At 46.4% G+C, this 19,607-nt stretch overlaps 3 protein-coding genes across 5 annotated transcripts; 1 reads left to right on the top strand and 2 right to left on the bottom strand.

The window, feature by feature from the left end:
* The first annotated feature begins 2,240 nt into the window (after positions 1–2,240).
* LOC105190554 (dentin sialophosphoprotein) lies at positions 2,241–4,821 on the top strand. The gene is made up of 4 exons (XM_011153336.3): positions 2,241–2,350; positions 2,464–2,637; positions 2,736–2,868; positions 2,955–4,821. Exons 1-4 carry the CDS (start codon positions 2,315–2,317, stop codon positions 4,700–4,702), a joined length of 2,091 nt encoding a protein of 696 aa, XP_011151638.2. The 5' UTR covers positions 2,241–2,314; the 3' UTR covers positions 4,703–4,821.
* Positions 4,822–4,913: 92 nt separating this feature from the next.
* LOC105190555 (uncharacterized) lies at positions 4,914–12,142 on the bottom strand. 3 transcript variants are annotated; one of them, XM_025307795.1, is made up of 9 exons: positions 11,846–12,142; positions 9,712–9,815; positions 7,270–7,437; positions 6,679–6,779; positions 6,482–6,549; positions 5,928–6,120; positions 5,695–5,855; positions 5,476–5,593; positions 4,914–5,360 (listed from the first exon to the last, which is right to left on the bottom strand). In XM_025307795.1, the coding sequence occupies exons 1-9, from the start codon at positions 11,899–11,901 to the stop codon at positions 5,031–5,033; spliced, it is 1,299 nt and encodes a 432-aa protein (XP_025163580.1). In that variant the 5' UTR covers positions 11,902–12,142; the 3' UTR covers positions 4,914–5,030. The 3 variants fall into 3 exon arrangements, with proteins under 3 accessions (XP_025163580.1, XP_011151639.1, XP_011151640.1); XM_011153337.3 differs by lacking the exon at positions 11,846–12,142 and adding an exon at positions 10,171–10,303; XM_011153338.3 differs by lacking the exon at positions 11,846–12,142 and adding an exon at positions 10,171–10,260 and having other exon boundaries at positions 9,712–9,894.
* Positions 12,143–17,195: 5,053 nt separating this feature from the next.
* Positions 17,196–19,166, bottom strand: LOC105190556 (WAS/WASL-interacting protein family member 1). Its single transcript, XM_011153339.3, has 2 exons — positions 19,019–19,166; positions 17,196–18,200 (listed from the first exon to the last, which is right to left on the bottom strand). Exons 1-2 carry the CDS (start codon positions 19,073–19,075, stop codon positions 17,478–17,480), a joined length of 780 nt encoding a protein of 259 aa, XP_011151641.2. The 5' UTR covers positions 19,076–19,166; the 3' UTR covers positions 17,196–17,477.
* Positions 19,167–19,607: the final 441 nt, after the last annotated feature.

Genomic DNA, 19,607 nt, shown 5'->3' on the forward strand with positions numbered 1-19,607 from the left:
TATATAAGATTTATATTACCTGTACATATTTTGAAACGTTTTCTCTGGATATCATATCAAACGGATTTTGCGTGTCACGTAATATCCTTCGCACTACACGAACATTATTATTTTGATCATTTTGATTTCTTTGATATTCATTAGGAATTATCCAGAACGCAACTACCATGTTGAACGATTCAATTGTCGTGTGAAATGTTTCAATTTTCACAAATTCATATATAATTTTTTATTTTTTACTAATGTTTTAAATTAAATCTCTCTGGTTCACGCTTTTAGAAAAATTTTAATTCTTTTAATTCTTTAAAATTGAAAAAATAAAAAAAGGATTCAATAAGAAGGAACAGTATTAAACCAAAACAAAACAAGATAGAGTTACTGTTATAATTATAGAAAAAATTAATATTTATCTGAATTTTAATGTCTTGATATCATCCGATGAAATAGTAGATCCTCTTGAATTCTATGATGGGTTCAGCTATAAGAGAAGTCTCTCAGACTCAGTTTGGATAGTCTAGGAATCCAGGAATTAGGGATGAATAGAATCTTTCTATGTCTTGGTCAAGTTCTAGATTTGAATTAAGATCTGAAATTAAGAAAAGAATTAATAAATAGTCCTTCTGATGAATATATTCATTCTAAAAGGAACAACTTTCACCTCTCCTATCGTAAGAGTTCGAATAAGAAGAATTTTCAATTATGTAAAAAGTTTTCTCTCATTGTGAGATATTCGATATGTTAAAAGATAATTAAATATCTTTTCACCCTTTGTGAGAAGTTTTCGTAAATAAAATCATTTTATCGCCTCTCCCATCGTGGGAGTATCGTTATGAAATTTTCAAAATGTTTCCTTGTTTTGTAAAACTTCACACCTTTATCTTTAATTCTGATTCTAAATATATATGTAATATTGTCCGAGCTAGGAGAAAGAATGAATTCCTGAAAACAAGAAAATTGACATTCGCCTAGCGTTGCCTCGAAACGGACTTGTTATAGTTATATAAAAGATATTTATATCATGTTCAAAAAAATATGATTCTGCGGTTCGATTAATTGTTCGATCTTACCGAATTTCTAAAATAGGTTTTTGAACAACTAATTCACAGAATTCTTTCACTTTTCACTAGTTCACGCTAGGGAAAAGATTCATGATCGCTGCCCTAAGCAGCTGCAATGCTTCTCCAATTATCTATGTCGGCGCGCTCCCACTCCTCAAATTTCTGTCATTAATAACTCGATAATTATTGCGAATCTCGCAAAACCATATGGGACTTTATGTTTGTCTCAACCTAATCTACCTTCACACTTCCGGTTGGCAGCTAATTAACGGACACTTTGTATGGATTTTCATGATATTAATTATACACAATGTCAATTCTTATTTTTTTTGCGCATGTTAACATGTTAATTCATGTTACAAACGCGTAATAATGTGCGAGACCGTGCTTGTCAAGTACGTTATTATGGATGTAGCACGGACTGCCACCACATGCAGGTTTTACCGCCGAGACCTGAAAGTGTAGCATCGTAGTTCCCCTCTCAAAATGGATGCAGATGGCGTCTTTTCCTAGTGCGGAAAGTCGGTGTCGCCGAAAACGCCGTGTTAGCCGCTCTCAGGTTCTTCTCTGGTATAATCATCGATGGTAGTCTTTTATTCGCCTTCGTGGCGATTGGATATGGTTTTTGTAATTATGCATATTTTTTGATCGTTGGGACTGTGTACGCGTTGTCCCTGTTTTTCTTTTACCTTCATACTACTGGAAAATAGCCTTACAGAATTTCATCTGTCTACACCTGAGAGTGGTGTTGGAGCAGTACCCTATTTTGCCCAGGCCATTTATTGAATTGAATTGAATCATCGGTGGTATAATTCTCGATGATAGGTTAGATTGTTAAAGGTAGAATACATAGGATATTTTGTGATGAGAATTATCCTGTTCAAAATGAAGTAATAATTGCTTACGTTGTATGAAGTCAACAGATTTGTTGCTTTCTCTAATCATAAATAAAAGCTGTTCAAGTAATTCTGCGCATTTAAATACTGTGGTAATGCTGAGGTAAATAATTTATAGATTATATTATTATGTGTGATTGGGTTTTTGTCTCTTTCACAACATGAACATGTACTTTCCTTATTATAGACTTAAAAAATATAACAAATTACAAATTTATCAATAAACTTTGCATATTTTCAGATAAAAGGAATATATATATATGGGGAAAAATTTCTATTTTAATTTATTTATTTTTACAATATCTAAGTGGATACAGTAATATAGAAAGAAATATTTATATTAAGAAATATTAAATTGACATGTCTAAAACTAAGAAAGATACACGTAGGAGTGAGGTAAACATAATAGTAATGAGAATATTAGGAGCACAATTTATCTTAAATTTAAAGTATTTTAAAGTAACATTCTTACTCGCAGCATGATGGTTCATAAGTAACCTTATTTCTAGGAATATAGTAGTTTTTCTTCTTGTACATCTTCATCATCAGATGATGAAGAAGTGGATCCAAAAGATTTGAAACCAATTAAAGAATATCTATCTAACCGTAAGGAATTAGCTCATCAACTTTTTACGTCTGTTAAACCAGAAAAAATACGTATGATGTTACCTCAAATTTTGAAAGTAAGTATAAGCATAAAATATTTAAATTGATAATAGTTTCTGTCTAAGAAAAATATTCCAAATATAAGAAATACAAGTCACACATTATTTGTCTATAGCAAATAGATTTGAATGAATTGCAACAGTGGTGTGTGAGTGAATTAAGCGGAATGTCCAAAACTCGAATATTATCTATATTGAATGACAAACCTATGTTAGAGTCTTCAGACACAAATGAATCTGAAAATTCAGGTATGTAAATATTGAATATTATATATACAAAGTCCCCATACATTTGGCATTAATGGCAATGCTATTTCTAATTTCTCTCCCCATAGGACCTTCTTTAGAAATAATTTCTGATACAGAAGAATGGTTGACGGATGATGATGTATGTAAAAAGGAAGATGAAGGAAAGAAAAAAGCAAAGAGAAATAAAATAAAAATTAAAGGGAAAGCACAAATCAGTAACATAAGTGATATAGATAAGTCTAACATCAAAGGGAAATTTAATAATAAAAATGATAATGATAAACTTAGGGACGTTAAAATAAAAAAGGAAGATGGTAAAGATAAAGAAAAGGAAGGAGAAAGTTTGTTAGATTTATTGGAACTGGAGATGCGGGCACGTGCAATAAGAGCTTTGATACGAAAAGAAGAAGATATAATTCCATCCACTAATTCGTCACAAACAAATAACAGTCAAACGACAAATAATAATACAAAGATACAACAAGATGATGCAATGGCGAAAGAGAACTGTCGCAAGCAACTAGAAAGAATTATCAATGCTAAGCAAAATGGTATCGGTGAAGATGAAGATGTTGTCTTGGTAGTACAACCTACCCCAGTAGTTGAGTTATCTAGCGAGAGTGACATAGAAAATAATGAAAGAACAACTATAAATCAGAAGAATAAACGTGTAACAAAACCAGAGGAATCAGGAGGAGTATGCAATGCTAATGAAGAAGCGAAAAATTCGCAACTTGTACAAAACTTAAAAGACAAGAAGGAAACTCAAGAAGCAATTGTATTACAAAATAATACAGATACTGTAGCTAGAGCTGATTTAAATAGAAGCGAAACGAGATTGAAAATATCTGAGAGAAATGTAGATATAAAGAACAATACCTTGTCTATATCTATTTCTGCAGATAACGTTGCGGACAAGCGAAAGAAGTCAAAAAGAAGATTACGCGCGAAATCACAACTTGCTTCTTCTATCTCTAATACCATTCAGGGCTCTCCTAAATACAAACGAGTTAAAAATATCGAGACTACAGAACAACCGATTGACACAAGAAACGAGGATATTAACGAACAGTCGAGAACAAATTCAACTTCCGACGAAACGAAAGTTACCGCTGAAGAAGAGGACAGTGCGAAAAAGAAGATCGCGGAAGAAAGTAAAATTGAGAAAGAAAGATCGGCAGACTCGGATGAGATAATAGATTTAGACGATTATTGCGATGTTATGGATATGGACAACTGTGATGATGACGATGATAAAAGTCAAGATGAAATTATCACTCCAGCCCAGCAGAGTCAACAATCCGTGTCTCAGGCTGCACCGAATGCGCAAACATCAGCGGAATCATCAGAAACTTGGGCGTCGCGTTATTATCAAACTGACGATGTGCAAAATGTAATAAAAGAATCGAAGATTCAATCCGAGATTCGGAAACGTTTGAGAGAACGTCAGAGGTTATCCAAGCTGAACAAATCGCCAAACATGAATTTATCTTCTAAGACGCCAGAGAATCAGACAACTAGTGTACCCGAGAAAGCTCCAACGGGATCGGTGGAGGAATATTTAGCATTGAAACGTATGACGAACGCGAATGTTAGTGATGGTAACAACGATAGCAATAATACTACTACTCAAGATAACTCTACAACTGTTAGTTCCAATAATGACGTAAGCGTGACAGAAAAAGTGCAGGATGAAGATATTCCTCCCAATACAGAATCTACAGATAGCACAGACATTATGACAGAAACTAATTGTCCTCCCTCTTCCTCACCCACCGAAGCTGCTACCGTTGAAACGGCGAATGAAATTACCGATACAACAAATGACACTTAACCACTTTAGTCTAAATGTTATTTAATTCCAACTAACTTTAACTAACATTATTAATATTAATTGTAATCATTCTTGAAATACCGTATGTACAAGTAATATAAAAAATATTTATTTTATTATCACAAATTTTTCTCATTTTGTAGAAAGAAAATTATCGCTGATGTACAGACAATATTCATGTTTCAGTTATAAAAATAGAAAAGAAATGCTCACAAATTTTTATTTCAATTTTCGTGTTTCGGGACGTACACATGTCACGCAACATATTCAATCGTGTTTATTACATTTTTTTTACATTATAATAGTATATGGCATCTATGAGATTATCTCAACTTGTCTCATTATGTGTGCTTATAAATTCGGTGCAGATATAATCGCGTAGATGTTTGTTAATAGCATTTTTCACATTAACTTCCACAAGGCTCACGATATTTTTTCGCCACATATTCGTCAGCCAACTCAGTATCTTCGATGTTACACTGTTAATCAATCCTAAGCCAGTCATTTTTATCTTAATGTCGCCAACCTTTGTCACTTTAATGTATTCCAACATTATAGGACATTCTTTGTCGTAGTCGATGACTACACTTAGTGTTAGCGCTAGTCCATCAATGGAACCCGTAACCTTGCCGTTTAGTCTCATGACGCCGTATTTAATCTTAAAATATCAACAAAAATATCAATGTAGAATTAATTAAACGATATTTTCGACGTAATCGGTATTGTCACAAAGCTGAATCTTTAGATCGTTACCGTGTCGCGCTGAATTTTACCTTGTAATAATCGTAGCTAAAGTTAGCCGTGGAAAGCCCAAAGGCAAGTATTACAACGTGTACCTTTCCTATACTAGATACTTGTGCATTCCCCGTTCTCTCCAGGGTCGAGAGATCTCTGAAAAGTTAACAATCTCGTTCACACACAGGTCCTTCGACCGAGTATCATTGTGGAGAAAATGCAATTGTCGAAAATTATTCAAAAATAATAACACTCACTCGAAAGTTCCGTTGATTGCTTGAAAGTAGCACTTCATACCGAACGGTCCTAGTTCGTGTGATTCGTCCACATTAGGGATCACAACCTTGGAATGATTGTTGCGTTCGATATAAGCTACGATATTTTTCACGGCAAGATTGATGGGCTCGTTTATATCAAACTGCGAAAGAAAATTCATAGATTATTAAGTGCGAAGCGTAACTCGCGCGGTTGAAAGGCGTAAACAGATTACGTTATTCGACATGATGCAATCTGGTTGTGGGACATTGTAAGAAGCGTCAGCGTAAGATGCAGATCTGTGGTCTTTATTGATATCTTCTAATTTCCTTGTCTCTATCAGTCCCAGTTCCTTGCAAAGGTACTCATCGATGCAGCGGAGAGCGTGATTTGCGATCTCGTCTTTCACGGCGAACGGCAGATTAACGCTACAAAGTGCCATTCATTTCATGATGAATCGTGAATTTCGCCGTTATCTCGTCCATTTTTTGTACAAATAATTCGCTGTAAGGGGCAGCTCCACACCTGCCGTTTATACATCCGCAATACGAGTTAACGCTTCAACGCAATTCAATCTTTCGGGTCTCGTCTTTTGCGCTCTACATTTTTTAAATCGTCGTTATTTTACGCAACACGACGACAAACTAATTTTGCAAATCTTGCCCCGGGGAAATATCTTCCGTTTTCGTAATGGAACTCTGCGGTCCTCTCAGCCTCCGCTCCATCCTTTCTCACGCTCTACCCTCCCCTCCCCCCTCCCCTCCTTCTCCATTTCTCTCAGTCTCTTACCTGCTTTTGATATTCTTCGGCAAAAATAAACGACATTCCCGGACTATATAATCCTCTCTGCTCAGTTTCTGTAACGACGGAAAGCCGAGGATAATAATTATTGGACGGGCGGGGGCTATAATTATCTTACAAAGCGAATAGTCGCGCTCGATTTTCTTCTGGTCGTTACTTACGCGATTATGGGGCGTTAAACTTACTCGGAGTGTGCCGGTACCCAAAATGATACCGCTGCTGTTCCAAGAAAGCCTCTCGGGTGATCCGAACGGTAGGGCCACCGGATACTCCGGCGACATATATCCTGAAAGATGTAATTCTCCGTGATCGTCCTGGCCCGGCTGCCGGCGTGATAATAAATAAAAACGATAGAGTGACAAAATGTGACACGCGCGCGCCGGTCGAAGATTGATATCGAGTTAACTGACGCGGCGATTGATCGCGACGACTGCATTATACCGACAATTTGTTCTCACGTGGACGCAACGATATTAATTTCCGTTGCGCCATCAATCTTCTATCGGAAGCTTTAGTCTTTTCGCCGTGATTAAACGAGAAACCTTTTTGTGTGTTCGCTCACTCGTGGCCGATCGTAGCTCGTCCGTTAATAACGGTCGTTAATCGGGAACGCGCGCGCGCGGATGTTTCGCGAATATTTTCGCGGGGCGACTCGTGCCCGCGCGGAAAATGAGGCGGATAAATCAATTCGGCGAATTAAATTCAATCGAACGCGCGCCTCTGGCCCGCGTGCTCGATTCAGCGGTTAATTAATTTTTCAACGCGCTGATAATCACCTTTGAATTCTATGCTGGATTCATCGAAGACAACGTTCACTGCGTCTGCCCCGGGGAAGAGGTGTATCCCGGCGCGTGGGTTGTACCTGATTAATAATTCGGTGCCGTAGACAACAACATTCTCGTTTTCGGTTATTTGGACCGTGAAGCTATCCGGCTGGCTGCATGCTAAGGCACAGGCATATTCAGGTCGTATAATTGCAATTTTTAAAGCTGCTGGCGCGGAAACGGCTATATTGACCAACATCGCGCAGAAATAAACTGTGTGTGTATGCGATCGTTAACGTCCTCGCGTGTACGATTTTAATCGCTTTCCTGGCGAGTGCGATGAGGTAATTAGAAACGGTCACCACCTTCCAGCTATCCGCCAGCCCGTCGCATTTAAGAAACATCGAGCGGAAACGCAGTTCTCTTTTCTCCTCTTCTTTTTTATTATCGCACTTGGAGCGGGGAGTGATCGCGAGATGTCGCAAGTCCCGGACTGGGATCGGCCCGATTTTTCACCGACGCGGCGCGGCTCGCTCGGTGAAAAATCGCGCGATTCGTTCGATGCGTAAACAAAGAGATGCAACATTGTACACGTGCGCGATTGTTGCACCTCGTACTCGTTTCTCCTCGCGTTCGCTTATCCAACGAGCGATCTCCGCCTCTTCTTATCGGATTGGATTGGGGGAGAGGGGGAGGGCTTCGGCTCTCAATTTTTACTCTATTTTTCCGCGGCGTAAAGCAGCCGTTTACGAAAGAATACGTTGTGTAACGTGCGCACGCGCGCTGCGTGAGATTTTACGCGATTATATGAAAGGCGAGATCGAATCGCAGATATAATATACGATTTGCCGCACCATCGAATCTTATGTTACCCGATTAGCAAGATAGCGCGCCATTTCGCGTACGTAGATTCAATAACGGGAGATCATGGCCCTCGCTCTCTCCCTCCATGGCGCTTTATCGATCTCAGTGCTTTTGGAGCAAGCACGCCTCTCTCTCCCCCTCTCTCTCCCCCTCTCTCTCTGTCTCTCTCTCTCTCTCTGTCTCTCACCCTCGCCCCCGGTCTGTCTCGCCCGAGCATCGCGCGCATTCTTTTCAACCAGCGTGCAAGCGCGCTTGTCTCGTCGCGCGCGAGGAGTGACGTCGTTTAATTAAACCTCTCGAGCTCGCCTTCCGTTGCGATCTTCCTTTCCGTTGTTTCGCGAACCGGCGGGGATAAGGTGCGCGCGCACGGCAACGTATTAATCTGCATATCATCGCGCATCGCGATGTAATTCTAAACCGCGCTATTCCGCCCGAGTGCAACATTACACGGCAAAGTGGCTAACGTTACGGGAAAACCGAGTCGTGACGGCGCAATTTCCTTCGCGTTTATATCCTAGACGAGGAACAAAAAGCCTCGCGGGGGAAAATCGCGCGCTCACGTGAGGCGGCCCGTAAGTAGACCGCGCGAAAGTCGATGCACTTTTACGCCGCCACCATCGTCGCCGCCGCCGCCGCCGTCGCCGTCGCCGCCGGTAGTGATGCATAAGCGATCCTGCGCACGATCGAGGAAGTGTACAGAGTCGAGGATAATGCGTAATCGCAGTTACTGCACCGCGAACAACGTGCCGGACGTGCCGCGCGGTGATATCACCGGGCGAGACCGTGCGCGTACACGGCTAAGGAAGATCACGCGACGTAGGACCTTCGTAGGATTCGAATTCCACCGCCTCTCGTTCGTTGCATCTGCGGCGCGTCTCTTATCTAATCTTAGCGCGATAGCGTAGAGCCGCAGCAAACGAGGAAAACAATGTAGTAGATCAGTGTGCGTCCCGTTAAATACAGCTTGCCGCGAACGGTCCTTCTCCGATTTCTATTCTCCCCATCCCCGCCCCCCCCCATCTCCCCTGTCCCACTGCGAAAGCTCGAAAAAAGAAAAGAAAATACACGCGCTCCACGTGCGTCTTCCTGTGACTTTTGTGAAAAATTGCTCGTCTTTCCGGCTTATTCTCGCGGGCGCGCGCGTGTGATCGTTAAACGCGGAAATTGTCGCGCGCTTCATTCGCATCGCGGCGAGATCGGCGTGATGAACGATTCAAGAGCGGGAGATTTGGAAAAACGAGAAAAGGAGGGAAAAAGGCGGCGACTATCGCACGGAGAAAGGTCGGGTGCCGTTTTGCTATCGACGGGCTCTTGAACGCCGATAAAACGGGTTTTGATCCTTCGGCTCCGTCGGCGTAATACGCAGTTTGTCGGACGTTCCACTTCCGATGAAAGTTAAATTTATAACTTCGCCGGACAATGGAGAGCAGCGGTTATACCTTAACGATGGATTTAACCGCGTTTCTTTTTGCGCGCTCGCGCACGCCTTATGGGAATTCCACGAATTTACATCCCGATATTACGCAAGAGGAATTAAGGTAACAGCCTCGTTGAATTATTCCAGTCTACTTGTGCCGCGGTTTTACTCACCTATCAGCTGCTGCGGCTGTCCCGCGGACCGATGTGTTATTGTTGCCAGAGCAATTAGAAAGAGCCATGCGGACAGAGCGGAGCTTCCAGACATCGCGACCTTTCTGCCGTTTGAAATTCAAGTCGGTCAGATTGTCACTGCAGCTTGCGGCTTGCGGTTCATGCTAAATCCGGTAGGTGTGTCTGACATATCGGATTAAGCATTTATCTCGTGTTTCAACACAAATTAAGAAATCGACACGCACACACCGCGGTACCGCGCGATTTATCGTACCGGCCAGCGGTCGGTCAAATCAAGAGGAAAGTCTAAGAAAAAGAAAGCGAGAAGCTGAGATTCTCACGGAAAACAGTGCGCACGTGGATTGTCAATCCATCCAGCGGATTTTTTTAATTCGACAGAAATTTCGAAAATGTTCATCGCCGATAAAAATACACACGAGACAAATGTTTTACGCTTACTGTTCGCTCGAATAAGCGGCAACCGTCGAAGGCTCACACTAATGGATGGAACGAATCGATCCGCGCGTATTAACGTGCATCGGTATTTGAAGAAGTATTGCATTTCTTTATACAATATCGACTACTGCTGACGTATAACACGTTACTCGCGCAGCATTTACATGAGAAGTACATACACATATCTATAATTAAGTTAATTCGTTGTCATTGAGACATATGATATTTACTATCGAATAAATATTCAGATAAGAAACACCTGCGACAACGAAGAAAAGTAAATAGACAAGTGCAGATGAATACCGTGAAAAGGAGCATTTTTGCGACTGATACGGTGAATATGGTGTGAAATTTTTCAACTTTGAAATTTTATTTCGGACTCGTATTAACTGCCCTGTCACGGGGAATCGGGCTTCCACTAGCTTTTCCCAGAAATCGATTCCGGTGCTATCGAGATTTCAATGGTGAAAAATATACCGCAGCATCCGAACGTTCCAAAGTCACTCCGTTATACTTTGCGACAAAACGCACGATGCTCGCGAGCGTCGTGTAATCGACTTAATTACATGGATTTGTTCAAGAAAAAAAAAACAAAAAAACGAGACCGCCGTCGAGATGAATTTTGTTATTACGCGGCTTTATTAATTAATCTCTCTTCCCGAGAATCAATACAGATAGAAACCTCCGGCGTTGTCTCTATTTAGGCAAGTGGATTTTAGCAAATGAATAAACTCAACAGAGCGAATGAATTTTAATGAGCATAACGTAGCGAAGCTGTTTGTGTGCGATGCGTCGAGCGATCGCGGAATTCACGCGAGAGTCACGAGTTCGGTTCGGCAGATTTAATCGCCGGGGCTTTGGTAGGAGGATGCGAAAATATCGTAGATTACCTTGAAATGCGAGCCAATTAGCATCGTCCAATTGTACCAATCTATTATGGCCCACCCTTTTCATTCTTTAGGGTTATTACCTCCGTTTTTCGGCGCGATAGCGTGGCAATTTACTCGGTCGCTCAGCCAACTCCGGATTTATTGCCATTTCGCACGTGTAGGAATTAACGCGCAATTTAGCTATGATCGATTACCGTGTCGCGTGCGCACTTATCGCGAGAAGGAGGAAAAATCGCGCGACGTATCGCAGACGCTGCGCGGCATAAGAGTCTCGAGCACAGATCTCCCTCGTGTTAATGAATTTCAGATTGCAATTCCGCGAGCACGGAATTTGCATACTGTGCGTGCGAGGCGCGGCAGAAAATTTCACGCATTTGTATTTCATACATACACGTACATATATGCATACACACACGTATCCGACATTAAGTACATTGAGATACGATGTTTACTGCCAGATAAATATTCAGATAAAAGACCACCTGTGGCAATGAGGAAAATAGAATGTGACACGTGAACGAATATATTCTACTCGGCGGAGCGTGCGATGTGCTCGCGCGCGCGCGCGAGAGAGAGAGAGAGGGGGGGGGAGAGGGAGAGAGAGTCGTGCAATTTTTTAACTGCACAACTTTTTTTATTACAAAGGATATTTGTTACAAAGAAGGATCTAATCTCCTCGTGAGATTAATATTATCAAGCAGCTGTATTAAAATTAATCGCCTCTCCCGGGCACCCCTTTCTTCGCGCTGCATTTCTCTACCTTTCAGAAATACGATTAGCGCTCTTACCTGATTGGATCGCCGTCCCGTTTTTCCCTCCGGCCGTTATGAAAGTCACGCTGCATTCGGCGCTCCCGCTTTCTTACCGCTTCTCCGATTAATTTGCCGGAAGTTTTTTTCGAGGTCCTGAACTTCCACCGCGCGGCGGGCGCGGGCTCGTCGATAGAACGTGAACTTCCAGCTACGTTGTTGACAATATCAATATTAACGTTGCGCGGCCGATCATGCCACGCGCAAACAACCGAGGACCGTCAACGTACGTGATGCGGTAGAAAAAGCTCCGCTGCTCCTCTTGCGTTGCTCCCCGGCGGAATGTGTCGGATAACGTTTGTGCAGTCGTCGTGCGTTTTCCCCCATCCCGCGAGAGACCGAACGGAAGTTACGCGGAGGAAAGCGGCTTTTCCGCCGTGCTTTCCCGGATTTTCGAGGACCGCGTATCCTCGCGGCTTCCGTCATCTCGCCGTTAAAACGCGCGATAAATTGTATCTCGAAATTCGCCTGAGATCGAAAGACTCATCGACGTCTCCCCCCGCGTCACGGCGATATTCCCGCGTCATCGCTCGATGTTCTCGCCTCGTCACGCAACGTATTTTCCACAAAGACGAACAGTCAGGGTCAGTCGCGACCGATGTGAACCTGCCAAGCAACTTGATAAAAAAAAAAAAATTCGCAATACGATTCGATTGTACATTGTTTGTACCTGTTTGTACCATTTTTTGTTTCGTTTGTACCTCGGAGGGTAAAAAGATAGGGGGAGGGGGAAAATAGCCAGCAAGTATTGTTGCAATAAGTACAAGATATCGCGAAACGGCCAACGCCATTCGAAAGAGAATCGTTTGTACCTCAAAGGAACCGGAAGTACAGGATCTTCAAAACATATCGGAAGGTTACTTTCGTACTTCCGGTCCCTTTGAAGTACAAACGATTTGAAGAGAGGTATAAACGGGTACGAACGATTCTCTGTCGAATGGCGTTGGCCGTTTTGCTATATTTCAAAAATTGGCGAAAGTACCTCTTGGACGTTTTTTTAAAGATCCTGTACCTCCGGTTTCTTTGAAGTACAAACGATTTGAAGGGAAGTACAAACGGATACAAACGATTCTCTTTCGGACGGCGTTGGCCGTTTTCGGATATCTTATACTTGCTTGCTGGCTATTCTCCCCCTCTCCCTATCTTTTTATTCTTTGAGATACAAACGAAACAAAAAGTGGTACAAACGAAGTACAGTCGACCGTATTGAGAAGTTTCTTTTTTTTTTTATCAAGTTGTTTGCTAGGTTCACATCGGTTCAGACCGCGCGAAACAGCGCGGCAACCGTCGTTTTCAATCACCCCGGCTGGCCCGGGCGTCGCTCCTCCGCCCTCGAGATTTCTCTAATTGGGCGCGATAAAATTGCCGGCTGAAGATTATTAACGGCACGTTCGCGCTGGGAAACGAACCTTCCGCGGCGGAAAAGGAAACGGCAGGAGGGGCAGGGGAAAGGAAAATCGCTCGCGCGCGCAAACTCTCGCGAGGGAAATCGCAATTGGAAATCGCATCCAGCCGCGCTTTTCCAGCGCGATGAGCTTCAGGCACGCGTTCTGAATTATCCGACAACGTCTCACAACGTTGTCGGATCATTCGGAAGCGACGCTACGTCGTCTCGGAACGCTCATTACGCGTCTTTTTCGAGCTCCCGGACTCGCGTCGAGTTCGCTCGTGATTGTTCAAATCGTAATGCGCGATGAGCGCACTTCGTCTCGCTTGCGCAATCGTCAGCAGACGGAACGTCTGGTCTAGACTCGGGCGCTCGCGTGTCGCTTTAATCGATCTCGCGATGACGCGAGATCGCGCGGTTCGCAAGAAAAAAGGAAGGAGCGCGGCGCGACAGCGGCGGGCGAGATGATTGATTGTGTTAATCGACGCACGCATGCGTGCGGGAGAGATCGCGCTTTCGCGAGGCGCGCAGGATATTCCGAAAGTTCAAATGAAGATAGCGGGATCGCTCGATCGAGACCGTGCACTTATCCCGCGTATACGTGCTCTTTACGATTGTTGTTACTATTATTATTATTATTGCAGCTATTACGTTCTCGCAGAACGGAGAAGCGAAGATCGCGCGCTTTTCTTGAATGGTCAGCCGCTTGTCGAGATGGATTGCGTCACGGTTAAGTGAAACAGCGTCGTCATCGTGCGCACACTTACGTATGCACGTGTGCGTGTATACGTTTATTATATAACTCGCATTGACTATCCTGAATGTTTATAAACGTAACGCGCGCACTTTGCTTGATTACGCGCGAGCGTTTCGTGCGTACGTTTCATGACCGATGGAAGAAATCTCTCTCTCTCTCTCTCTCTCTCTCTCTCTCTCTCTCTCCTTCGCGCGGACTTCCTAGTCCATTAAGTATGATTACCTGACACGCAGCGTGTTGGATAACGGGATTTGCTCATCGGCCGATCGGCCCCGATCAGCGTGCAACTCGTCCCACGTTCACCCCGCGATCGCGAAAAGGTAATTTCAGGCGAGAAGAGTCTCGACTGAAATCTTCTCAACGTCTGCCTGCCTTACAGAATCTCATACTCGTCGGTTTCCACGTTCCGATCGAGCGTCTTTCTCCAGAAACAATCGATCTCCCTCGCGATCCGGCGCTGATGAGGTCCACAGGCGGGCGTAACATGTCGTCTTGGTACACAAAGTAGTTACACCATGTTGCATATTTCCACAAGAAATGCACCGCGCTCTGGAAAGATACAACTTGACGCGTTCATTTATTACGCGCCGAGAAGAGGCACCGATTGAACGAGCGCGAAGAAGACGAGCAAACCGGAGGGACGTTTTGTTCTCGGAGGAAGTTTTCCGTAAACTGTCCGACGCTTAGAACCGAATTTCGTTCGGGGGCCAAGAATCGTGTAAACTCAACCGGCTGTGTCCGCCGGTCTGCGTGAAACTCGCCGGTCGATCGAGAGAGCGGTGATCGGACATTGATCGATTAAGATCTTAACCGGCTAAAATTACCAGCCCGGAGTCAACACTCCGGATTGCTCAATCGTCGTACGTGTGATTACAGATAATTTCATCTCGATCGATGAAATCACTTATTAATCAGCGACGAAGTCGCGAGATGATCGATCGAAACGACCATTGCCTACGATCGTCGCATTGCTGCGAGTTACTTTTCAGCTTTTCAGCCGAGCGAAGTGTCAATTGATTAGTGCACGCCGACGCCGGCACCCGAAAGTCATCCGTCGTCCTACGCCCAACGAAGCGAAAGGTCGTGACCCCTTCTCGCCACTTCCTGCATTTCTGCCGAATCGCATCGGGCGTGCGGGCGATGCACTCCTCTCGTTGCATACATACGTAACGAGCGAGCGTGACGGTGGTCTCCCTGCAGTTCCTGCACAGCCGACTCTTTCCTGGATTTTAAGATCGCTCGCTCGCTCGCTCGCTCGTCCACCTGCCGCTTTCAATTTCTAGCCGCGCGCACGTAAGTAACGTGTAGCATGCGCGGCGGAAGCGGACTCAGCAGCATGCGGAAATGAGTCCAGGGTGTGGCGAAACGACGCGGCTATCCGATCGTACACGATCGGGACATTGGTCACGTTGAGGTTGGAATAGAGCGACGCGTTGGAGGAACGAGCCGACGACGACGACGACGACAACGATGACGAGAATGCGGCTCTCGGTTTACACGGTAACCGCGTATTAACGAGACATCCTATAGCCGGCGGAGGAATGATACCGCCGCAAAATGGATCGCGCATAATGATACCTAAGATGCATGCAGCCGGGGAACTCGCAGCCGACCGAGGCGCGCGGGTTCTATAACCGTGAGAGGCAATTAGGTTTGTGTCCTATTAGCCGCGGCTGCAATGCGGCTTACACATTGTAGCGCGGCGAACGTCGCGCGAGCGCGCGCGGTATCGCACCGCGGGAAAGTTCGATCCGCTGCGAAATCCGCGAACGAAAGCGAGAGCGGAGCGCGGCAGGCGACGGCGACGAGGAGCTTGTTCCGCGTGCGTGAGACACTCTTACGCGCGGCAACGGCAGCCGAAGAATGCGGGAGGAAGTCCATTAATTCCCGCGCGATGACTGCCTGTCGTTAAGAACCGTCTAGTTAGATTAACGATCGGATCAGGACAGGCTGAAAAAATGCAAAACGCCGCGGCTTGACCGCGCTCCCGCGGTTGATTTACCGTTCCGCATAACGTAACTCGCGCGCGCTGGTCTCTTTCCTCCACCACCACCCCCCTCCTGCTGCCCCGCTAGCTGTCGTTTCTGAAATGTCTCTCAAGGAACACGTAAATACACACTCGCGATTAAATTATGATTTTAAGCGCGATGCAATGAAACGTGAAAGGGGCTAGTTTTTTTCTCTCTCTCTTTTTTTTCTTTTTTTCTACGATGTGACAAACTGTGGTCGACCTCGAGAGCGCGTGCGTTGAAAGCATTGAAAGCGTATACTCGGGCGTTCGCAAAATCGGCGAAAACGGTATTTCACAAATCGCGACCACTCCGGGCTAATATCGCGCTCGCCAGCCGCGCGAGCCGAGTGTGATCCGCGATTATGCGTGTCCGTCCGTAAATAAGGGTACGAGTGTATCGGGCTGAACGTGTGTCGCAAACGCAACGCATAAGCGGCGTGAGTTTCGAAATCGCCCGCACGCGGCGACGGCGACGGCGACGGCGACGGCGACGGTGGCGTTTAGCAACAACGACCCCCTTCGACTTTTGCGCAGCTGCCGGCGCGGCGGCGCGCGTGCTCTCGAGAAACGAGATCCTTGCGCCTTGCGAATGCGATCCTGCGACAGCGAACGAAGAAGCAAAAAAGGAAAAAAGGGAAAAAAAAGAGAAGGCGGGCCGAATCCTTCAGCGTGGCGCAAGGCGCGCATACGTCGCGCACGGTAGCGCGTGATGATGCGTGTGTCGAAAGTAAGTCGCGAGATTAATCCGCTGACTGCGGCCGGCCGAAGAGAGAGGCGCGCGCGCGCGTGTGCGATTTTTGCCCACACACTCTGACATTTCGCGTCGCTTTCCCTCCCGTCGGTGCTTCTCCTCCTCCGCCTCGTGATCGTCGTCGTCGCCGGTGGTGGACTTAGCACGGTGCCGTTTACCTTTTACGATCCTCTACCACTACGCGAGTGACGCTTGTTTTTCTAGTGGCACACATACGTCTTACGGTGAAACAAGTGTACCTCTCTTAGCGCAACTCATGTAATATCTCGACGGTGAAAGTTCCCCCCTCCCCTCGCAATTCCTCATAATCGCGCATAACGCGCGTAGTCGGTCTAAACGCGACTCTCTGCCTCCGCTAGATGCGCCCATCGCCTCTCCTCCTCTCCCTCAGCTCCCTCGTGTTTCGTAAGCAATCAAGTTACGTACAAAAAGGAAAATTACTTTATTCGTCTTTACATTTACGGGGTGTATAGTACAACTCGAGGACAGGATCACAATGAATACAATATCGGTGCACCACGTAGACTCCTACTAGAACGACACGGCCGTTCCGCCGGTCGCCACTCTCGATCCCTCGACGACCGGTCGCGTTCCTACGGAACGAGCCCTTCGCATCACGCCGCGAGTCGTTCACCGTCAGACAAAAAAAAAATGGGAAAGACGCCGGGATCCCCGTTGCCTACCGCGCTCGACTCGCCGTGCCTCTCAGTGGTGTCCGAATCCGCCGAAGTCGTGTCCACCGCCGAAGTCACCGCCGCCGAAGTCGTGTCCACCGCCGAACCCGCCGCCGCCGCCGCCGCCGAAACTGTGCTCCTCGTGTTTAACGATCACCGGGTACGGTTCCTTCACGACCACCGGTACCTTCACGGGATAGGGCACGTGTTTCGTTACCTCCACCGGCACCTTCACCGGCACCTTCACCGGGTAGGGCACTTTGACGGGCACCTTGATGGGTACCTTCACCGGGTAGGGCACCGGCTTCTCCACCGGATAGGTTACGTGCTTCGTCACCTCGACCGGGTATGGTTGCGGGACATGAACCGGGTACGGGCGCTCGACCGGCACTTTGATCGGCACCTTCACCGGGTAGGGTACGTGCTTGGTGACCTCCACCGGGTACGGGTGCGGCACCGGCACGTGCTTCGTCACCGTCACCGCCTTGACGTGATCGGTGGAGATTATCTCGCCGCCGCCGAAGCCGCCGCCGCCGCCGCCACCCCCGAATCCGTGGCCGCCGCCGCCGCCGCCACCCCCAAATCCGTGGCCGCCCCCGAAGCCGCCCCCGAAGCCGCCCCCGAAGCCGCCGTGATCGCCCAAGCTCAGCTCCAGTCCGCGCTTCGACTTCTCATCCTTGGGCTGGGCGCTGGACTCGGCCTTCTTCGCCTCCTCGGCTGCGACCGATAACACCAGGCCGCACAGGAGTATCACCTGCCGGGAGGAAGGGAGAACACACGGTGATTGTGATCGACGTGTGTATCGACGTCGGTTGTACGCGATAAGTCGGAGGATCGTAGGGTTTCACCGAACGCGAAACGGTACACGTAACGCGCGCACCGGCTCGTTGCACAACCCGCTTCGCGCCTCGCGAACTTTTCGCGGAATCGAGAGCCTCTGATGAGAGGTTTCGTATCGTGGCGCGTTGTATCGAGAACCACGAAGGCGGTACCCGAGAGAGAGAGAGAGAGAGAGAGAGAGAGAGAGAGACCGGTGCTGTGAAATTTGTAGGACAAGATAATTGAAGCCCTTGGCTGAACAATTGTCATCAATATCAATGAACAATTATCGTCAATAACGCCGCTTTCAGCTCGTGACTTTAATTCGGCGGAGAAATCTCCATTCCAAGAGCTTCGGTCTCCGGTATTTCCGCAAATCCCCGGCGCGCAAAAACACGAGTCTCGCAAAAGTCACTGCGAATAAATCCCCGAGTAAATTGGATCGATTTATCGGCCGACCGATGTGGCCAGGTGTGATTGCTGAGGCATGATCGAAATGTAACGTTATCCGGCGATCGGCGATCGCCCGGGGCAACGAGGAGAACGTTTAATAATCTCGACCGCAGCGTGCGTAACGTGTAACAAAACCGCGCGAGAGTCAAAATTTACCTCGGAGGCTATTCATTACGTGTCTAGCGGGAAACGAGCCGTGGCTTGGAAATGAGAGACCGCGTGTGCGACGACGCGCTGCCGAATGCGGCTCGCGCCTCTACGAGCGGTGATTCGAGCGGCTGTCTTACGGGCGCTACTCACTTTCAGCTTGTCGGTGCTGTTCATGTTGGTCGGCAGTGAGCACACTGGTACTGCCATGGTCTACCCTCGCTTTTATAGGGGACGCAACGCTCAGTCCGCCGGGCAACTCGAGCGTGCCGATGAAATTGTCGGCGGGTAGGAAGTCAACGGGAGGAAAGGAAGACAGCGACGTTGTGGGCGGCGCTCTTTTCCACGTCCGCCGCCTTTGTCCCCGCGTCCATTTTCACCTTGTTCCTTTCCTGACTGTCTCGTCGCATTTTTGACTCTGTCCGGATTCTCGCAACGGGACGACGGGGAAATTCAATCTCTTCGATTCGCCTCGCGTGATATTTCGCCTCGCGCGTGTCGAGCCGGCGAGAGTCTGCGCTGATGAAAATCGTTTGGATCAACATTAACGTTGATCTCTCTCTCTCTCTCTCTCTCTCTCTCTCTCTCTCTCTCTCTCTCTCTCTCTCTCTCTCTCTCGGCTAATGTAACTTTCAAAAGCGTGCTTTTAAAAAGAATGTCTTTTGAAATCGCTTACGACGACGTCGCGTCGCACAGCTGGATATATTTGTATTTATCTGCTGAATCGTCTCAATCCTCTCGT

The sequence above is a fragment of the Harpegnathos saltator genome, unplaced genomic scaffold (genome assembly GCF_003227715.2).
Source record: "Harpegnathos saltator strain DR-91 unplaced genomic scaffold, Hsal_v8.6 scaffold96, whole genome shotgun sequence".
Taxonomy (NCBI): Eukaryota; Metazoa; Arthropoda; class Insecta; order Hymenoptera; family Formicidae; genus Harpegnathos; species Harpegnathos saltator.